Source organism: Hyaena hyaena, unplaced genomic scaffold (genome assembly GCF_003009895.1).
Source record: "Hyaena hyaena isolate Hyena2069 unplaced genomic scaffold, ASM300989v1 scaffold_215, whole genome shotgun sequence".
Classification (NCBI taxonomy): domain Eukaryota; kingdom Metazoa; phylum Chordata; class Mammalia; order Carnivora; family Hyaenidae; genus Hyaena; species Hyaena hyaena.
In genome coordinates this window covers 1152560-1173611 of record NW_024080846.1, presented here as the reverse complement: position 1 = coordinate 1173611, position 21052 = coordinate 1152560, and the positions used below count along the sequence as shown (strand labels likewise).

The 21052-nt window shown below is 36.1% G+C and overlaps 1 protein-coding gene across 5 annotated transcripts in view; it reads right to left on the bottom strand.

Moving 5' to 3' along the window:
- NSD3 (nuclear receptor binding SET domain protein 3) overlaps positions 1–21052 on the bottom strand; it is a 114617-nt gene that overhangs the window by 48105 nt on the left and 45460 nt on the right. For all 5 annotated transcript variants that reach the window (XM_039242540.1, XM_039242541.1, XM_039242542.1 and 2 more), the window contains exons 2-5: positions 17091–17809; positions 9143–9214; positions 8367–8529; positions 2254–2408 (exon numbers count right to left, since the gene is read on the bottom strand). In XM_039242540.1, the coding sequence (XP_039098471.1) occupies positions 2254–2408; positions 8367–8529; positions 9143–9214; positions 17091–17765 (1065 nt within the window). In that variant the 5' untranslated portion in view covers positions 17766–17809. The remainder of the gene's footprint in view (positions 1–2253; positions 2409–8366; positions 8530–9142; positions 9215–17090; positions 17810–21052) is intronic.

The window sequence follows — 21052 nt, the reverse complement described above, 5'->3', positions numbered from 1 at the left end:
TCTCTCGCTCGCTCTCCTAGAAATAAATAAAACATTTAAAAAAATAAATAAATAAATAAATAAATAAAAAATAAAATAAAATAAAATAGACCAATATATATTTCCCATGTGATCCTGTCATCTCTCCAGGTAACATAAGTATGTTCACGTTCTTCAGTAAAACAAGTGAAATGTCCTAACTCAGTAACTTTGATAAGTCAGTGGTATGCAGGTCTACTGTCTTTTATGTATCTGCTGGACAAGTCCCTCAAAGAGGGAGCCGTTCTCCTCAAATTATGTTCATAAAAAGCTAGTAATAATGAGAGCAAAGGGAAGAAACATTACAGAACGATTACTTTCAGAGGCTAATAAAGCAGTAACATTAAAAATGACACCCCAGGGTGTTTGGGTGGCTCAGTCGTTAAGCATCTGACTTCAGCTCAGGTCATGATCTCACAGTTTGTGAGTTCGAGTACTGCTTTGGGGAAACATGAGCTCTGCTCAAGATGAGCCCTGCTTTTCTCTCTCTCTCTGCCCCTATCTTAATTGTGCCTTCTCTCTCTCTCAATAAAAAAAAAAAAAAAAAAAAAGGTGGGGGGTGGGGGCCCTGGGTGACTCAGTCGGTTAAGCATCCAACTTTGGCTCAGGTCATGATCTCATGGTTCATGGGTTCGAGCCCCGCGTCAGGCTCTGTGCTGACAGCTAGCTCAGAGCCTAGAGCCTGCTTCAGATTCTGTGTCTCCCTCTCTCTCTGCTCCTTCCCTGCTTGTACTCTGTGTCTCAAAAATAAATAAATTATAAAAAAAAATAAATTAAAAAAAAAAAAGAAGTAATGTGTGAGAAAAAATATAAACCTGAATCAGTTTCCATAGGTCTCTATCACTGTTGATCAGAGGACTTTGAGGTGGCAAGACAGGTAAGAAAACTTTGAATAAAGTATGTGAGATGACTAAAGCAATTAGGAATTACCCAGGGGGTTAGACTGGAGGTCTAAAATTAGCTAAGGAAACTATGAGAGGGGACCGTATATATGGAACATTGATGTATAAATCTAGAAAATGTTAAGTCTGATAAACTTAATCAGAATCTTCATGATAAAATTTAGCCTTTAATGTAAAAATGTCATAAATTTCTGAATCACAAGAGACCCACCCTAAAATTAGTTGCGTTTAAAAATGTCAACCAGAGGGGCACCTGGGTGGCTCAGTCGGTTAAGTGTCCGACTTCAGCTCAGGTCATGATCTTGCGGTTCATGGGTTCAAGCCCCGCATCTGGCTCTGGGCTGACAGCTCAGAGACTGGAGCCTGCTTCAGATTCTGTGTCTCCCTCTCTCTCTGCCCCTCCCCCACTTGCTCTCTGTCTCTCTCTCAAAATAAAATAAAAACATTTAAAACAATTTTTTTAATAAAATAAAATTTAAAAATGTCAACCAGATAGATTATCAATAGTCGATATCCTAATTCTAAAATATCCACCACCACAAACATATTTCTTGGTTCTATCACTAAGTGTGACCTCGGTTGAACCCATTATTTAAGCTTTCTGTGCCTCAATTTCTTCATTTGTAGAAATAGGAATAATAGGGGCACCTGGGTGGCTCAGTCAGTTAAGTGTCCAGCTTCAGCTTAGGTCATGATCTCACGGTTCATGGGTTCGAGCCCCATGTCCAGCTCTGTGCTGACAGCTAGCTCAGAGCCTGGAGCCTGCTTCAGATTCTGTATCTCCCTCCCTCTCTCTGACCCTCCCCTGCTCACTCTCTCTCTCAGAAATAAATAAATTATAAAAAAAAAAAAAAGAAATAGGAATAATAGTATCTACCTCACTTAGGTTGTTATGATGGTTAAATGAATTAATATACATAAAATGCTTAAAACAGTGTCTGTCTCACTAAATATTTCAGAAGCTTTACTTTCACAAAACATTTTACTATAGGACTAAAGGGAATTATGGAAAGATGTTGAAAAAGGAAAAAATAAAATACTCTGGCAAAATCAACATTTCACTAGCATCTACTAGTCTTATGTATATTTATTCAATTCAAAATAAAATCCAACATTGTACTAAGCAGAGTTCAAGTTTTTAATAGTACTCTGTTGTTTACATGAAATATAAAACTTATTGACATACCTAACAATAAATTATTAAAACTGAATTTAGATTAAAATAACAAATCATTCTAACAACTGTCTGAATTCAAGTATGAAAAATTCTACTAAATTATTAAATCCCCTAACAACCATACTCAAACGGTAATGTTAATATGTTGTCAGTTACCTTCTGTTTCTCAGAGTGGTTGCTGGCTTGTTTGGTTGCTTCAGCCAATAATTCTTCATACTGTTTATGGCCTTTATACTCTCGTACTCGCTTTTCATGAACCCAGGCCCTCTCTGGCTGGTTGCTAAAAAACTGGACGTGATATTCTCGGGCACCTGTAAGTAAAAATTCTTATTAAGCATTTCAGACCATAAGCATCCACATATACCCTGCCAAAAGAGTGAACCGAAGTCAGGTTCACTAGCATTACTCCTATTAAAACTTGTACACTTTGCACTGTCCAAAGATACAATCCAACACCAGCCAGTTACACAACTAATAATTACTGTAAAAAAATCACTCCCAAATGATTAAAATTAGTACAGCAAGTTTTAAGAGAAAGGAAATCAGAAATTCTGCTAATTATCAGATTTTTTATCTTGGTTACCCAACTTATTTTTACTTGTCTTAAACCTTTTTACAAACAAATCTGTGTCTAAATAAACATTTTTTTACTTCAAAAAATGTAGAATATATTTTCTTGGACTTTAAAAGTGCTGGTCGGGGCCCTGGGTGGCACAGTTGGTTAAGCATCTGACTCTTGATTTCAGCTCAGGTTATGATCTCACGGTTGGTGAGTTCAAGTCCTGCATCTGGTTCTGTGCAGAGAACATGGAGCTGTCTTGGGATTCTCAATCTCTCTCTCTCTCAAAAATAAATAAACTTAAAAAGTGCTGGTCAAATTGCTTTTCTGGCTACATGAAAGTGTGCTATACAAACTTAGGGGAGGGGAAGAGGCCACAAACTCATGGATCCTGTGAGGTCAAAACTATCTTCATAATAATACCAAGATGTTATTATCGTTTCACTGTGTTGACATTTGCACTTAATACTTCAAGGACAATGGTGGATAAGACTGCTGGCATGTTAGCAAAAATAAAACCAGAGAGTGACAACAAGCTATACTAGTATCACATTCTTCACAGCCACACACTGGCAGTTAAATAAAAAAAAAAAAAAAAAAAAGCCAGTTTTCTTTAATGTCCTTGATGATGCAGTAGAAGTGATTAATTTCACTAAATTTCAACCCTTGGATACAAGGCTTTTAATATTCTGTGTGCTGAAACAGGAAGTATGAATAAAGTACATACTGAAGTATGACTTGAAGAGAAGTACTTGTGTGATTGAGTTGCAAGGCCACTGGCCACTTTTTCATAAAACACCATTTTTCTTTGAAAGAATGACTGACAGAAAACCTATGGTTATTTGAAATTGAGCATTTGGCAGATATTTCCTCAAAAACAAACAAAGCAAGTTTGCAATTTCAAGGAAATCATTGACAGTATTCATTGCCAATAATAAAATTTGATCTTTCAAGCAAAAATTAGAATTTTTGAAAACCAGTATTATCCCTATGAGTCTTCCAAATTCCCAACAATCAAAGAATTTCTGATGAAATAACTGGTCATGTAAACTAATATGGTTAAAAATATATCTATAAAGGAATGTGTCAACATTTGGAAGATACGTCTTACTTGGTAAAACCAGTATTTATTAAATGGCCAATATATGATGTTACAAAATCATGTAAAGTGAAAGATTCATTCAAAGTGCAAAACAGGGGGCGCCTGGGTGGCTTAGTCGGTTAAGCGTCCGACTTTCGCTTAAGTCATGATCTCGCGGTTTGTGGGTTCGGGCCCTGCGTCAAGCTCTGTGCTGACTGCCAGCTCAGAGGCTGGAGCCTATTTCAGAGTCTGTGTCTCCCTCTCTCTCTGACCCTCCTCTGCTCACGCTGTCTCTCTCTCTCTCTCCTAGAAATAAATAAAAAATATTTAAAAAAAAAAAAAGGTGCAAAACAGAACCAATGGATTCTAATGTAACAAAGTGCAGGGGCACCTGGGTAGCTCAGTCGGTTAAGCGTCCGACTTCCGCTCAGGTTATGATCTCACAGTCCATGGGTTCGAGCCCCACATTGGACTCTGTGCTGACAGCTAGCCCAGAGCCTGTCTTCAGATTCTGTATGTCCCTCTCTCTCTGACCCTGCTCATGCTGTCTCTATTTATCTCTCTCAAAATAAAATAATGTAACAAAATGCAAAAAGTTTACTTGATATGATTTTAGGTTCTCTATTCCAACTAACATACCTCTTGTTGAGTTTGGTGTAATATCAGAGAAATATATTCACAATTATCTAAAAAGGCTATTAAAATACACTATCCCTTTCCGACTACACATCTGTCTGAGGCCAGATCATCTTCATGTATTTCAACCAAATCAACATATCATAACAGACTGAATGTATAGGCAGATATGAGAATCTAGTATCTTCGCTTAAGTCAAAGTTACAAAGTTACAAAGAGATTTGTAACAATGTAAAACAATAGTATTCTTCCTCAATACTTTTGAGGAAATATTCACTTCTCATAAAAACATATAATGAATTATTATTATTATTTTAGAGAGAGCACACAGGCAAAAGTGGGGGAGGGGGCAGAGAGAGAGAGACAGAGAGAGAGACAGAGAAAGAGACAGAGAGAGAATCTCAAGCAGGTTCCACACTCAGCCTGGAGCACAGCATGGGGATCCCACCCTGGGAACATGACCTGAGCCGATATCAAGATTTAGACACTCAATTGATAAGCCACCCAAGTGCCCCTGAAAATGCTCTAAAATTAGATATAGAGGGGCACCTGGATGGCTCAGGTGGTTAAGTGTCTGACTTATTTCAACTCAGGTCATGATCTCATGGTTGGTTAGTTCTAGTCCTGCATCGGGCTCCGTGCTGTCAGTGTGGATTCTCTCCCTCTCTCTCTGAGTGCACACACACACACTCTCTCTCAGAATAAATAAATAGATAATCATTAAAAAATACTTTATAAAAAATAAATAGAATTAGACGTAGTGCTGGCTGCACAACTCTGTAAATATACTAAAAATCACTAACTTGCACAGAGTTGCCCATGTACCTCATATATCAAGAAAGCTGTTATTTTAAAAACTACTGCAGAAAAAGAACATTAAAAATATCAGAATATACTTTAATTTAAATTTTAAAAATTTCTAAATTCTAAGAATTCCAGTTTTCTCAGTAATGCAAACAAAAATCAGTTTTTCCAGCAGTAACGTAGAAGACTGCCTAGGGTATAACCAGACCAAATTAGACTGATTCATAAAACTAACCTTAAATACTTCCTTTGAAATATAGATGCAGCATAAATTGTGCTTTCACTTGTGTCCCATGAAAAAGATGAAATTAGCAGGTTTTCAGAAAGGAACTACACGTGAAACTACATAATCTCAAAAGCATGCTTTCTAAGGGGAGAGAATCGAAAAGCTACAACTCTCACATGATAATATCTCAGAGAGCTCTAGAAACCAAGATAGGTACATGGATTATTTTACTTAAAAAGGTTTGGCCCTAAAAGACACAAGAAAAGATGCTCACCATCATTAATCATCAAGGAAATCCAAATCAAAAACTAAAATGAACTATCACCTTACATCTGTCAGAATGGCTAAAATTAATAATACAAGAAACAACAGGTGTTGGCAAGGATATGAAGAAAGGGGAACCCTTTACACTGTTGGTGGGATTGTAAACTGGTACAGCCACTCTGGAAAAAAATATGGAGATTCCTCAAAAAGTTAAAAACAGAACTATCTTATGATCCAGCAATCGCACTACTGGGTATTTATCCGAAGAATACAAAAATACGAAGTCAAAGGGATACATGCACCCTTATGTTTATAGTAGCATTATTTACAATAGCTAAGATATGGAAGCAGCCCAAGTACCGCTGATTGATGAATGGATAAAGAAGTGGTGTGTGTACACACACACACACACACACACACACACACACACACACACACAGGAATATTACTCAGCCATCAAAAAGAATGAAATCATGCCATTTGCAATGACATGGATGGAGCTAGAGTATTATGCTAGGCAAAATAAGTCAGTTAAAGGAAGACAAATACCACGTGATTTCACTCATACATGGAATTTAAGAAACAAAACAAAGAGAAAAAAAATAAGAGAGAGACAAATCAAGAAACACACTCTTAATTATAGAGAACAAATTGATGGTTATCAGAGGTGAGGTGGGTGGGGGGATGGGCTAAATAGGTGATGGAGATTAAGGAGTGCACTTGTGATGAGCACTGGGTGATGTATGAAAGTGCTGAATTACTATACTGTATACCTGAAACTAATATAACACTGTATGTTAACTGGAATTATAATAAAAACTTAATAAAAGAGAAGGTGGCTTGGTCCTTTTGGGAAATCCTTGTCCCTTTCTACTCCCATTCATAAAAATCATAGATCATTAAACCTGCAAGGTATTTCAGAGATTACTAGTCCAAAACCCTGAATTATAGTAATAAATGAAAGAACTAGGAAGGACTGCCTTCCTCCAACCTGAATTCCATGAACTTCCCTTTCAATATATAGTATGGGTGGCTCGGTTGGTTAAGCATCCGACTTCAGCTCAGGTCATGATCTCACAGTTCGTGGGTTCAAGCCCCGTGCTGGGCTCTGTGCTGACAGTTAGCTCACAGCCTGGAGCCTATCTTCTGATCCTGCATCTCCCTCTCTCTCTCTGTCCGTCCCCTGCTCATGCTGTGTCTCTCTCTCTCAAAAATAAATAAAAAACATTACAATATATATATATATATATAGTATGTTTAAAAGTAGAGATTCTGGATAGGTCTCTCTGAAACTCTATTTACTTTTTCGAAATGTTAAGGATAATAAGAGTACCTACTTCATAATGTTGCTGCTATGTGGACTGCATAAAATACATAAGAGAATTGCTTAACATAATGCCTTGCGCAAAAGTAGACATTCAACAATGCTCGGGGGTTTTTTGTTGTTGGTTTTTTTTGTTTTTTTTTTTTTTTACATCTGCCCCATTGATGCTTTCAGTTACCCAACCTTTAATTAGCAGGTTATAATGACAGATAATTGCCTCCTGTACCAGGGCAGATTACTGGCTATGTAGCACAAAAGTTACAGATATGGCTGATCTTGTCACAAATCTGACTTGCAAGACTTATTTAGACATTTTTTTCTTTTCATAACAATGAATGGGGAGGAAGACAAAAAATCTGAAGAAAAAAATAGGTGTAGAGTTGTCACAAATAATAAGGAACTCAACATGTAACAAGAGTGAGTTCACAAAACAAATATCCAAAAATAAATGCCAAGCTCAAACCTTCCTCTGGCTAACTAAGCAAGTCCATTCCAAATGCTAGAATCCCAGGAATCTAATCCACATGTTTTGGTCAAACCCATGAAAAGAAATAGAGGAAAGTTAAAAAAAAATCTTTTCTTAACATTAATATTCCTAAGGTAGGATTCTATGCTAAATAGCTAGATTCAAGCTGTAAGTCGATGTTGTACTGAATTTATAAGGATGTCTCAGTAAATTTACAGATTCAAAAATGGAGTGAAGGAGGCAAAAAAGCATCATGAAACTTTCATCAGGGTGATAAGCACTGTGTGGATAAAAACTACTATCCATAAGAGTCAATGATGAAACAAAATGTACAGCAAAAGCATGGCCCAAATGCCCACTAAGCTCATATAAGACATCCTTTTTTTGTTGTTGTTTCCATATAAGACATCTTATTACTTACCTATCTGCTTTCTTTTGGAATTCATATGAGAGGTCAGTCAGATAAAGGTTTTTAAAGAAGAAGCACAGAAGAAATTATAAAACAAAGGCAGAGTGGTATAAGCGAAAACAAGGACTGTCTCAGTTGCAGAGGCTTTCTGCCTGTTAAGATGACCAGAATTCTATCCCTGGTAATTAAAACCTGGTATTTTGCGGGCGCCTGGGTGGCTCAATCGGTTAAGCATCCGACTTCAGCTCAGGTCCTGTGAGTTCAAGCCCTGTGTTGGGCTCTGTGTTGACAGCTCAGAGCCTCAAGCCTGCTTCAGATTCTGTGTTTCCCTCTCTCTCTGCCCCTCCCCCACTCATGCTGTCCCCCTCCAAATAAATAAACATAAAAAAACTGATATTTTGGAGTCAGATTGTATACTGTGTGCACACTCTTATATACAATATTTAAGGTTCAATTCCCCCCCAGCCTTTTATTTAATATCTATTTATGCCTTTAGTTACCTCTTGTGTTAATTTTGGTATGAACCTCGAGCTGGGGATCACTTGAAACCATGCAAGGCCACCAAGGATAGGTTCCCACCTTAGACCAAACAAGATCGCCAACCTGGAACTTAACACCAGCAGACACTTCTGTTGTTGGAACAGAAGATAATATTGGCTGAACCTACAGGAAAAGGGGAAAAGGTCATAAAACTTTATTAGTAGAGAAAGTTAAAAAAAGAAATTATGTACAAGTACATTAAACACGCTAACCTAGTAAAATTTATCTTCAATTATACTTTCCCAGATACCTATCCATAACTAGCAAAAAGGAAGAGAAAGAAAATAATAAGCTTCACTCCAAATATTGAAAATAGGACTGATGCTCCTGATGTCTCATCCATAAGGGATCTTGAGAATTCACATGGTCCATTAAAAAGGTGTCATGAAAATATTTTAGTAACTTTGTAGGGTGACAGATGTTAATTAGATATACTGTGTTGATAATTTGGCAATGTATACCCACGCAAATCAATATGTTGTACACCTGAAGCTAATACAATGCTACATGTTGACTATACTTCAATAAGAAAAAGTAGTCATAGTTTTGAAAAGGAAAATAACTCCCTGAAAGTATCTACCTCTTAAATCAGCTTCAAGATTTATTTCAGTATAAGTTCTGAAGTCCAGAGGTATGGAACTATAATAATCTGTATAAAATGTATTATATTTTAATCTCCCTGCTTTCACCTTCTTACACCATACCTAGTTAGACAGTATTCAATATAGCAACTCACCGGGGGTTCTTCTTTTAGTACTATATCTTCTCTTGGCTTTTCTGATACAGTGTCAACCCTCTCGTTTGGTCTCTAGGTGAAAAGGTATAGATAAAAAAAATAAAACAGCAGCCAACCGAAGAATAGTGACATACACAAACTAAATCACAAAGAGGATAAAGGGCATTTATTAACTGAATAATGTAGGTAGTAAGGATACAACTTACGCAGTACATGATGTGTTAACATTCATGGTCTATTTCACACCATAGCTGTTATCTCTCATTTTATCACTTTTAAAACTTAATTTGTTGATTTTATTTATTTATTTACACATACATACCTATCAGGGTGCAGAAAAATTTTGAGCACTCTGAGACTGCTAGTAAGATATAACTTGGATTTTTCCTGAAGAGCAATTTGACATGTATGAAAAAGCCTTAAATTTTCAGACTCTGATCCAGAAATTCCACTTCTAAATACATATGTATGTTGAAAAAGCATGGAGAGGTATAAATACACACACACACACACACACACACACACACACACAGATATGCAAACCAGTCCTATTTATAAAAGCAAATTAGAATACAATCTAAATATCTAGAAACGCAAATTAGTTAAATAAGTTATAGTATAACTAGACAGTGAAGAAATATAAATGAATTTTAAAATGACATGGAAGGGGTGCCTAGATGGCACAGTTGGTGGAACATGTGACTCTTGATCTCAGGGCTGTGAGTTTGAGCCCTATGTTGGGTATAGAGATTATTTAAAAATAAGATCTTTGGGGCATCTGGGTGGCTCAGTCGGTTGGGCGTCTGACTTCGGCTCAGGTCATGATCTCATGGTTCATGGGTTCGAGCCCCACATCAGGTTCTATGTTGGCAGCTCAGATTCTGTGTCTCCCTCTCTTTCTGCCCCTCCCCCACTCATGCTCTGTCTCTGTCTCAAAAATAAATAAATTAAAAAAAAAAAAAGATCTTAAATACACACACACACATAAATAAAAGGACATGGGGAAATAACAATAAAACATTATCTGAAAAGAGTATATTGCAAAACAATCTGTACAGTACAATTCCAATTTTGGAAAAATAATTTATGTGCAAAGAAAAACTAGAATACCACCAGGTGATGGAAAAAGTGATTTTTTTTTCATGTGCTTTTCTGTATTTGTCAAATTGTCTATGATAAACATTATTTTTCTAATCATAAAATCCACAAATAGGTTACTTTAAAATTATTTTTCTGGAACCCTTAGGGATGGCAATTTGGAAGTATCTATCAAACTTCAAAATATGTCACTCAATTGCAATCCAGCAATTATATTTTAGGAAACTATTTACAGAAAACAAAATAAGAAAATCTAAGCAGAGGATAGTAAGTATAGCACTATTTCATGTCAGTAATATACATATCTATCAACATCTTGCAACTTTTTATTTTAAAATAGCCTGTATATGCCTTGAAAAGTATTGGATACATTTTTATATCAAACTGATTAAGAGTAGTTATCTTTGGGGAATGAGATTAGGGAAATGGTGATGGAAGATCTATCTACAGACATTTTAAGCTTATTTATTTATTTTGAAAGAGACACAGACGGTATGAGTGGGGGAGGGGCAGAGAGATGAGGAGACAGTGAATCCCTAGCAGGCTCTGCACTGTCAGTACGAAGCCGGAGGCTTGAACTCTCGGAACCATGAGATCATGACCTAAGATAAAACCAAGAGTCTGACATTTAACCTACTGAGCCACCCAGGTGCCCCAGAAAGATCTACATTTTTGTGTTACTTGTACTTTCTGTAAAAAGCATATTACTTTTATAATTTAAAGGACTTTTTAAAAACTTCTCAGTTGTCAAAGAACAGAATTTAATCTAGATGGCATAAAGAGAGACCCACCAAATTAGGTCTTAGATCCAACTTAAAAACATAAGTAATTTTAGGAGCTACTTAAAATTCTCAATTAATTCAATTAATTCAGGACATTGTTGTTAAGACCAGTAAAAATAAAGTTTTATTAAATAAAAAATTGTAGAAAGATTTGTAACTAAGGAAACAATAAGCCAGACTAATATCCTAATCCCCCAGTATCAGTCATTTACTCAACAGTACCTATAACTTTCCAGGCACTGTTCTCAAAGATGGGTATGCAATGATGAAACTAATAGATCTGAAGACCTTTCTGAGAAAGTAAATTATAATCTGAGAATCAAAGGACGAGTAGTCTAGTAAAAAGTGGGAAGAACATTCTAGAATGAAGGCATGGCATGTATGAAGTTCTTGGGATTTAAAATGATAGAAATTTCAGGGCACCTGGGTAGCTCAGTCCTGTTAAGCCTCTGGCAGTTCAGGATCTCATTGTTCGTGAATTCAAGCCCTACATCAGGCTCTGTGCTAACAGCTGGGAGCCTGGAGCCTGCTTCAGATTCTGTGTCTCCTTTTCTTTCTGCCCTTCCTATACTCACACTCGCTCGCTCTCTCTCTCTCTCTCTCTCTCTCTCTCAAAAATAAACATTAAAAAAATTTAAGAATAAAAAAGAAATTTCATGGTAGGAAACTGTAATGGTAGGAAGGCCATTACAACTGACTTAATTGCCCAAAGAAGAGAGAGGTTACAAGATGAGAGAGGGGAGACAGGTTACATTACGAGGGTCTCATAAGTATATTCAAATGTTTTATCTTTAGTGCAGTAAAAAGCCACTGAAGAGGATTAGGTAGAGAAGTAACACACACGACTTTTTGTATTAAAAAGATCATGTTAACTATCATGTGGAGAATAGAAGAGAAGCAGAATGTTTAATTAGGTTACTGAAATAGCCCAGGTGAAAAAAGGTAGTGGCAACTTGTTGATGGGCACAAAATTCACTGTCAGATGTGTCTGTGGTGGTACCATGTAACCCAATAGGACACACTCATTGAGCAAGGAAAGAAAAATCTGTGTTCAAATGAAAACTGTTTTCCTGATCACTGGTATAATAATAAAGCAGTTGGGAAATACTATCCATATTTGCATAGGTCCTTTCAGTAGCTTCATTTCAATCTACAGATACAGCTTAAGCCTTCACCTCAACTTCTCATTCTAACACTACTGCAGGAAGACAAGACCACTTGAGGAAGCACATATGCCGCTAAGAAAGCGAGTCACCCTCCTCCGCACATTCAATCTTCATGATGTCTGGGTGTAAGGGATCTCTGTAACTCCTTTTGAGGGCAGACAGATAAGAAGTGACTCATCTTTGCCAAACAACAAAATTGTACTATTATTGTAAGAACTGGTCTGAAGCTCATTAACATTTTTCCCTTTCTGGATTAAAGACAGGATTTCCTTCAAACCTTTTTATTATTCAAATACCTTATCTTTTTTTGATTGTTTTGGTTTGTTCCAACTTCAGGCTAGCTTGAAACACTGTTAAAGTCACTTTCACAGAACTAAAATGTTTATACAATCATTTTAAAAGGAAAAAAACGGCAAGGGAGAGAAACAAGCTTTAAGATTTAGTCTAAGCTTTCAAGACTATATTAAAGAAAGAAAAATAAGAGAGTCAAATAAGGATGCTGAAATGATAAAAAAGGAAATATACATTGCAAGATATGCTAATAAATGGGCAAAATAGAAATAATCTAGTAGACATTTATCTATGACTTGTGCTCAAAAAAAAAGGGTAAGAAGATAAACTAACAACATAGTATCACAAACACCAATTAAGGGAGTTTATAAGACAAAATGGTCAGTGGAAGTCAAATGCTTAGGAGTCAAAAACCTGAGTCAGAAAATGCCAACATATATATACTTCTAGGTATAATATCCATTTTCCATTAGTTGTTCAAAGGATAGATAAGCTTAAAAGAGATTAAAATCAAGTAAGGGCAAGAAATACCTTTTGGTACTAACAGTGTTGCTTTAGGGAGAGAGACTGAGAAAAAGATGACAGTGAATTAGCGCTCCTTAGTTTAAAATTTTTGATTTTATGGGTATATACCTCTTTTTTACATTTTTAGTTGATTCCATATGGAAAGACCTATATTCCAGGAAAAAATAACAAGAAGTTTCTTAAATAGGAAAAAATTGTTAAGAAAACAGCTAACATAAAATCACATCATCCAAAATATTTCTTTTTAAAAAATTTGGTCTAGTACTTTTATAAAAACCCAAGAGATTTATTAAAATGAATAATATGCACCAAATCTAGCAGAATTCCTAACCCCTAATAATTTTCAAAACATTAAGCAAAATCACATTCTTTTAAAAAACCCAAAACTTAAGTCAACATTTAAAGTGGAAAGAAAAATTCAAAGGCAATAAATTGTTCGTGCATTTTTCTATATTATCTTCTGAATAACTGTTTAAGGTCATAATCTTAAACACTAAAACATCTGTACAAAAAGAACATTTTGCATGTAAAAAATTTCCAAGAATTTTAAGACCTAATGCTCTGAGGCTAGAGAACCAAATATAACCTCTAACTTAGTGCTAATGGGACTGGAAGCTGCTATCTGGCTTTTTAGAAATGAAAATGGCAAGCTAAGAGTTAATGAGACTAGTCTTAGCGGATAAGCCCACTGAGGTGCTGGTGGAAGACCAATGTTTGAACAAGGCCTACACTCACATGCCTGAGGCATTACACCTGCCAGGGAGGAAGACATGCAGAAACATTTCCACATGTTTCTAATTTGATAGGAGGAAAAACAGCTCCACCAGCTTTACAAAATATACAATTTCAGTAGTGATCTCAGGTCTCCTGCTGCCTAGATGTTTGGACACACATTTTATTGTTGAGAAGATATGCTTAGGTTTTTCCAAATAAAAGCCACTCTTTAGAAGGCCAAACAGCTCAGAACTTATAGATAAAATACCAAGAAAAAAGAAAAGACAACAGTTGTGAGTGAAATCATTAAGTATCACTTTAATACATAAGGTATTACTTTAAATGAGATATATGAGTCGGCTTTTAGGGAAGAAAAAGACATAAAAAAACAAATCCAGCTTAAGGACATATCGAACTTTCCTCCAGGCACTCAGTTCTCATTATGCTTCCCTAAAGCATCTGAGGAGGGGAGCTGTCCAGTTATGTCAGCAGACTCTCACTGGGAATTCGCTTTCATTTCTAAGCCCTCTGTGATGCTAAACACCAAGTGCTCGGAGCCTTAGTAACAACAAGGAGGCACAAGGGTATCAAAAATTAAAACACGAAAAGTTGTCCTAAGGGAAACAAAATGTGGCTCAAGTTAAGGAAATCTAATAATAATTAAAAAAAGAAAACAAAGTTAACAAAACCAATTATTTTGTGCACATCACTGGTCATCTGCATAGCTTAATGAAGCATGGCCCTCACAAGAGTGGGAGCCTTGGGAGCACTAGCTTTAAAGTTCTATTATCAGAATGGAGTACAACTTTTATGGCACCCATTTCTTAAGCTCTGACTCCCATATGTGATAAATTTTAATTAATCAAAATTCAACTAACAAGAACTTCTCATTTTTCTCTTTAGAAGAAAAGGGAGGAGGGAAGGAGAGAGAGTAACAAAGAGAAAGAGGGAGAGAAAGATGGGGGAGGGAGGAAGGAGGCAAGGATAAAACAGGATGGGGGTGGGGAGGAGAGAAATAAAACCAAAACCTGGATTTTCACCAACAACTGAACTTCCAGGCAATGGTCCTGGTAATATTTAGAGCAATCAATACTACATCTATACCTTCAGTCAATTGATATTCTTTTACCTCAAGATATTGTTGGATCCTAAATAATGACATATTAAATTATGTCCCACATGATTGTTGATAGTTGAAAATGAACTAAAACTTTTAGGTTCCATGTAATCATTTGAATCTCTAGATATAAAAATTAACCAAAGGTTTAAGTGATATGAAGAGCTAGGCATAGCACATATCCAACAAAGACAGAATGGGCTTTAAATTCTCACTATTAGAAGCGCCTGGGTGATTCAGTAGGTTAAGCATCCAACTCTTGGTTTCAGCTCAAGTCATGATCTCATGGCTCATGAGTTTGAGCCCCATGTTGGGCCCCGTGCTGATGGTGTGAAGCCTGCTTGGGATTCTCTCTCTCCCCCTCTCTGCCCCTCCCCTGCTCTCTCTCTCTCTCTCTCTCTCAAAATAAATTTTTAAAAAACCCTTAAAGTCTCATTATAAAGGGACTATTAGAAATATCATTGCACTCAAATTTTTCCTAGATTCCAATAAAGCAAAAAGGAGATATAAAAGTGAGCAGATTGTCTTATCCTGCCTCTAAATGCTTCCAGATCTGTTTCTATTTTGAAATATATTTTTAATGTACCTTGTCAAAAGAGGTAAAAAGTCTAGTCCAATAAGTAAAATTAGATATTCTCCTATCTGCCAGGTTCTCTAGAGCAAAAGTAAAATGGGCCAACAAAACAGTTCACAGGAACTAAGCTTTAGCTTTGATTTTAACCAAATTCAGGTTTTATGCATTTTTGTGATTCCCAGGGGTCACAGTGCATCACATACCTTTTCACTGTAGGTCTAGAAAAAAAATGCTATAGTGAATGCGTCTGGAATGCAAAAAGTTAACTTTTATCCTTCCATTTATTCATTTACTTAAGAAACAGTTTGTATAAGATACTATGTGAGCTCAGCTCAAGGGATGGGGCATTTAGGAAATGATTTAAGAAATTTAGGTATTTCAGAAAACACAAGTTACAAAGCTGATGGTGTGGAGCTTAGTTACAAAGTCTTCATTTTACAAATGCAGAACTAAGACACCAGAATGGCTAAAGTGTCTCTAATTACTCTTTATCTCATTGCCCAGTTTTATCTTCCTCACAGCACTTATTACTATCTAAACTTACATACGTTATATTTGTATGTATGAACATATGTATGTATGTATTTTCTGGCTCCTATACTAGAATATAAGCAACCTGGAAGTAGGCATCTTTACTTTCATTCCTTACCCTACTTTAACAGTAGATACTTAAACAGTATGGTTAAATGAATACATAAAACTATAGAAAAATGAGAAAAACTGAAACATTTCACTGGGACTCATGAAAGTCTAGAATGAGTAGGGCCTTTTACTCCAAAAAATGATCACATTTGAGTTGAATGATGTACTGGAACCCAACTACCAAGGAAAAGGTGAGTTGGTATGAAGTAAACATTTCTTTAAATAGAAGATAACAAATTAACTTAGTCAGGCATACCAGATCAGATATAAAAGCAGACGAGTATTATAAAAATATTTATTTCTTCCCAAATCAATGTCTGGGAAATGTCTTCAATTCATACCATCTATTAGAATACTAACTAAAAACTCTTTATTCGAGCTAGGATTGATTTGTTACATATCTATTATTAAGTAAATTTATACTGAAACCTCAGAGATATTTTTAAAAATTGGCAGCATGCATCTTAAGTTACCTATGAAAAATGACTTTTATAAAAATTCCACCTGAAGACTTTTTTATTATTTAAATTTTAGTTAACATACAGTCCACCTAAAGTTTTAATAATATATGAATACTAACTCTAATTTTAATAAAAAAAGTTCCTCTATTCAGATTATTTTGTAGCAAGTACAATGGTAATGAGTATTTAAATCTAAGCTCTCTTGGAAAAGGTTAGTTTAAAATAAAGAAAACCAATATAATTAACCATCTTCTTTGCCTTTCCTCTTCATCTTTAGAAGCCAGTAGTTTATAATAAGCAAATAGAAATAAATGAAGCTACCAGACAAAGAAACATAAGCAGCAAGATTCTTGGCATCCCGTGTCTCAAAAATATTTCTTCACTCTAATGATGTCCATTCATTTATTCATAAAACTTTTTAGTCAGCACCTATAATAACATCCCAAGCTCCTTGCTAAGGATTAGAAGAAGTTATCAGAAATATTTATATTTGAAGAGATAAAAACTGAAAAATATTTCTTGGACTTCCAGTAAATGTGAAATGTTACAAAATTTTTCAAAAAAATGTTTCAACTTACATTTTGTTCCTCTGGTTCTAATTTGGGGATTTTGTGTGACTTGCGCTCTTCAGATCTTGATGAGTCATGCTTGTTGCTTTTTTTCCTCTTTTCCTTTCTGCTTTCATGCTTTGATTTTGTGTGCTCACTTGCCTGTACTTCATTTAAAAGGTCTCCACAAAGGGAAGACTCAAACAATTCCCTGCCATTCTGGATAGTTTTGGTTATTTTTAGTTTAATTTCAGGTGAGCCAGTCTTCTTTGGAATCACAGTTTGTGGTACCGAAGGAGGAGGTGGTGGCTGTGGAGGAGAAGGTTTTTCCAGAATTTCATGTGGTCTTGTGTTTGGAATTTCTGAATGGTAATAGTCAGTGGGGCTAAAGTTTCTAACTGCACCAAAGCCATTGGCTGACCCATTGGGATACTGATTATATGACTGGTATTTGGTTTGAGTTTCATACATGCTGATGGATGGTGGATAGCCATTTGTGAGTGGAGGAAGATCTTCTGTTGTAGGTGGGTACTGAAAGCCTTGCTGCAAGGTAGCTTCATATGGTGTCTGGCCACCATCTTCAACAATGTCACTGTTGTTATCAAAGGCATCCTCCTGACGGATGTTGGCGGAGTCAATGAGTTGAGGTGGTTGCTGAATTGTGTTTCCCATGATCCCTTGCATGAAAGAGAAAGAGAAATCCATTGTTCTGCTCCAGCATCCTTAACTTTCCCTTTCTCTCATCGGGCCTAAAGTTTTAAAAGAGGAGATTAAAAGGTGTTAATATTCTCCCAGGCTAGAATCTTATCAACTGAAAAAAATAATTCACTAAAACATCTTGTACTCAACTGCCATATCCAGATATACACAAGCACTAAAGATTTTTAAAACAGGTAGCCAATATAATTCTGATACAGGCAAATGCCTTTTGCCTTAAATGCTTATCTGTTTGAAACTCTCAATTACTTTCACAATCTCAGTAACAAAATTTTATCCTCTTAGCAAACATCCAAAATAGTTTTGCATTCCTTTCATAAAGTTTGACAAGTCCACATCTTGAGACAGGATTAATGGACAATTCAGATTATTATTTTGATAGTCCCATAAACATTTCTTCTAGAAAGCTCTAAGGCAGAGAGGATTTCTATATGTATTGAGTCTGATGAACTGATTTTAGCTGCCTGAAATATTGTGAAGAAGCATTCTGGGGCTATAGTCCAGTTCAATTCTATGACCAATTAATAATATCTACCATCTTGATTGTAGTAGGACTTGCCATAATAATAAACCACATAATCCAAAACAGCAAAGGAAGAGGGAAATGATAGCTGACAATACACCTTTCAAGGTATATCCAATTAAACAGGTGCTATTTACTCTGTTAGCAAAAGGAAGAAAATTAGAAGTTCTGTAATTGCAAACAAAGAATAAGAGAGCATAAAGGAAATCAAACCGCCCATACTGCTCTATACCAGTATGGTGGGGGATGGGGGGTATTAGACAACACTCTCATTTTTTAGCATCTACTCTGGGTCAAGAACTTTATACATTATCTCATTTAATCCTCATAACAACTCTGTAGGAGAGGTATTGTGACTGCTGGTTCATAGGCAAAAGAAACCAAGCTTCAGAGGGATTAGGTGGCTTACGGAAACCATAAAGCAAGAGGGAGGGGGGACAGCAGAATTACTATTTAAATCTAAGTAAATCTGACTCTATAGTCCATTATCTTTACCATCACACCCTTCCACTTCCCTCAGTTTTAAGTTCTGAGAGGATTAGAATCTTTCGTTTGCGTACTTTATTCCTTGATCACTGCCAAAATAACAACTAACTGTTCTATACTAACCACCACTAACACTTAAATAGCACTTATTATGTGCCAGGAACCATTCTAAGTGCTTTCCATACAGTACTACATTCAATCCTCCCAATAACCTTCAGGTTCGTTCCCATTACAGCTAGGGAAAGAGAGGCAGAGAGAGGTTAAATGATGTGTTCAAGTGCACAAGGCTAGTCATTAATTGACAGAGTTGTGATTTGATCTAGGTAGTCTGGTTTCAGAGTCGCTGATGCTAACCAGCATACCATACTGATAATGCTGATAAATGTTAGGAATCACTTCTTTACACATAGCTGAAGAAAACTGAAACATTACCCTAAGGTGACCCTTGGTAAAAATGTACAGCTCACAGACATAAGAATGGTATGTTCTAAAATTCTGTAAACATACATGGGGCAACCATACAGGTGGAATTCAAAAGTTCTTCAAACTTCCATCTTGAAGTCAAGTTAAATACTGACATTTGACAAGATGCAATCTCTGTTTTTGGTTCTTGTAACCATCACATACAAGATCAGCTTCCAGATTAGTCTCCCAAATTATAGTCTACAGAGGTTTTCAGCCATATGTATTCAGAGACCAAGGTTACGGATGTTTCTGATTTAGTTCCAAACAGAAACTTTTAAGAAGTTTGGTATCTTCTCCTTTTCTTCTCTAGTCTCGAGCCAAGTATTTCATTTTAATTTGAATTAAGAAAAGAAATAACATTGTCATCTTACAATTATATAGGAGTTTACAATTACAGTGTATTTTCATAAGCATTCTTATTTGATCCTCAAAGCAATCCTATAGGGCTAACAGGGCAGGTATTAGCTTCATTTTTTTTTAGATAACTACATTTAATATTTGAGATGCTAAATTTTCCAAGACCATAAAGGTCATTAGTGATTAAATCTAATAAAGAATCAATCTTTTGACTTCTAATCCTACAGTCTTTACCACAATATCTAACTGCCAGAGAATATCCACCTACCCAGACAACCACACTATAAGAAGAGTTATACATTCAAAACTGAATGAATTGTCCTTTCCCTAACTCAGTTTTCCTTTCAGATTACACCAGATTTGTCATTGCTTCCACTACTTTTCTAGCTTCCCAGGCTCAAAGCCTCACTCACATGGGAGGCTGATTCTTCCCCTCCCCCACCCCCCCACCCCCCACTGCTGTTAAGGCATAAAATGAGGCATTGAACAAATCTTGTAGTTTCTTCCACTGAAATCTGTGATTTGTTCTTTGATCTCTACATCCATGTCAGACCAGGCCCTCAGCACCTTAATCTTCAACTATGACAACTGATTTTCTAGATATTTCTCATCTTTAACTTCTTCCTACATAGCATTTAGAAGATGTGTTCTTAAACCAAACTTAGATAAATCTATTCCCATACTAAGAACTCTAAGGCTCCATATTATACCAAGGCCTTCTGAGGTCTCCATAATCTGACTTTCCTACCAACTCAAATTTTATATGCATGAATAAGCTTTTCTGAGCATCCACTGGTCCAAATAACTATAAAATGTGGCCTTGCTCACATATTACACTTTGTTTAACCCTACACTTGATCTTAGCCAAAAGACCTAGAAGCGATACACTTTGTTTAACCCTATGAAGCAAAGTATTATTCCCATTTTACAGATGTAAAGAAATGGCTCTCAAAAAGGTCAAGTGGTTTGCCCTTAATCACACAAACGGCTAACAGAAGTTGAACAAAACGGCAAACTTCAAACCTTCTTACTTAATATAGTACTCTTTACATGACAGCTGCCCCATAATCTGCAAATTATCCCTATTTTACACTTTTTTCCAATATGCTCCATAGCCACAATCCAAATGCATGTCTGAGAGCTTCCCTCATACATTACAAACATTTTAAAAGACCTAATAATGAACTAAGTTTTTATTCTACTTGAACGACACTCCAGTCCTTCCTATGGGGGGGGGGGGGGGGGGAAAAAAACCCCCCTCTATCAGTTGCCCAAACCAGAAACCTGGGACTATGATACATCCCTTATCCTCATTCCTGTTCTTACCCAGTGTATCATTAAACTCCCTGCGTGTTATCTCCAAAATATACATTTCATATTTGTCTACTTCATTCCATATCTTTTCTTCTTCATGCTAGTCCAAGCTCCTCACTCTGTCTATTCC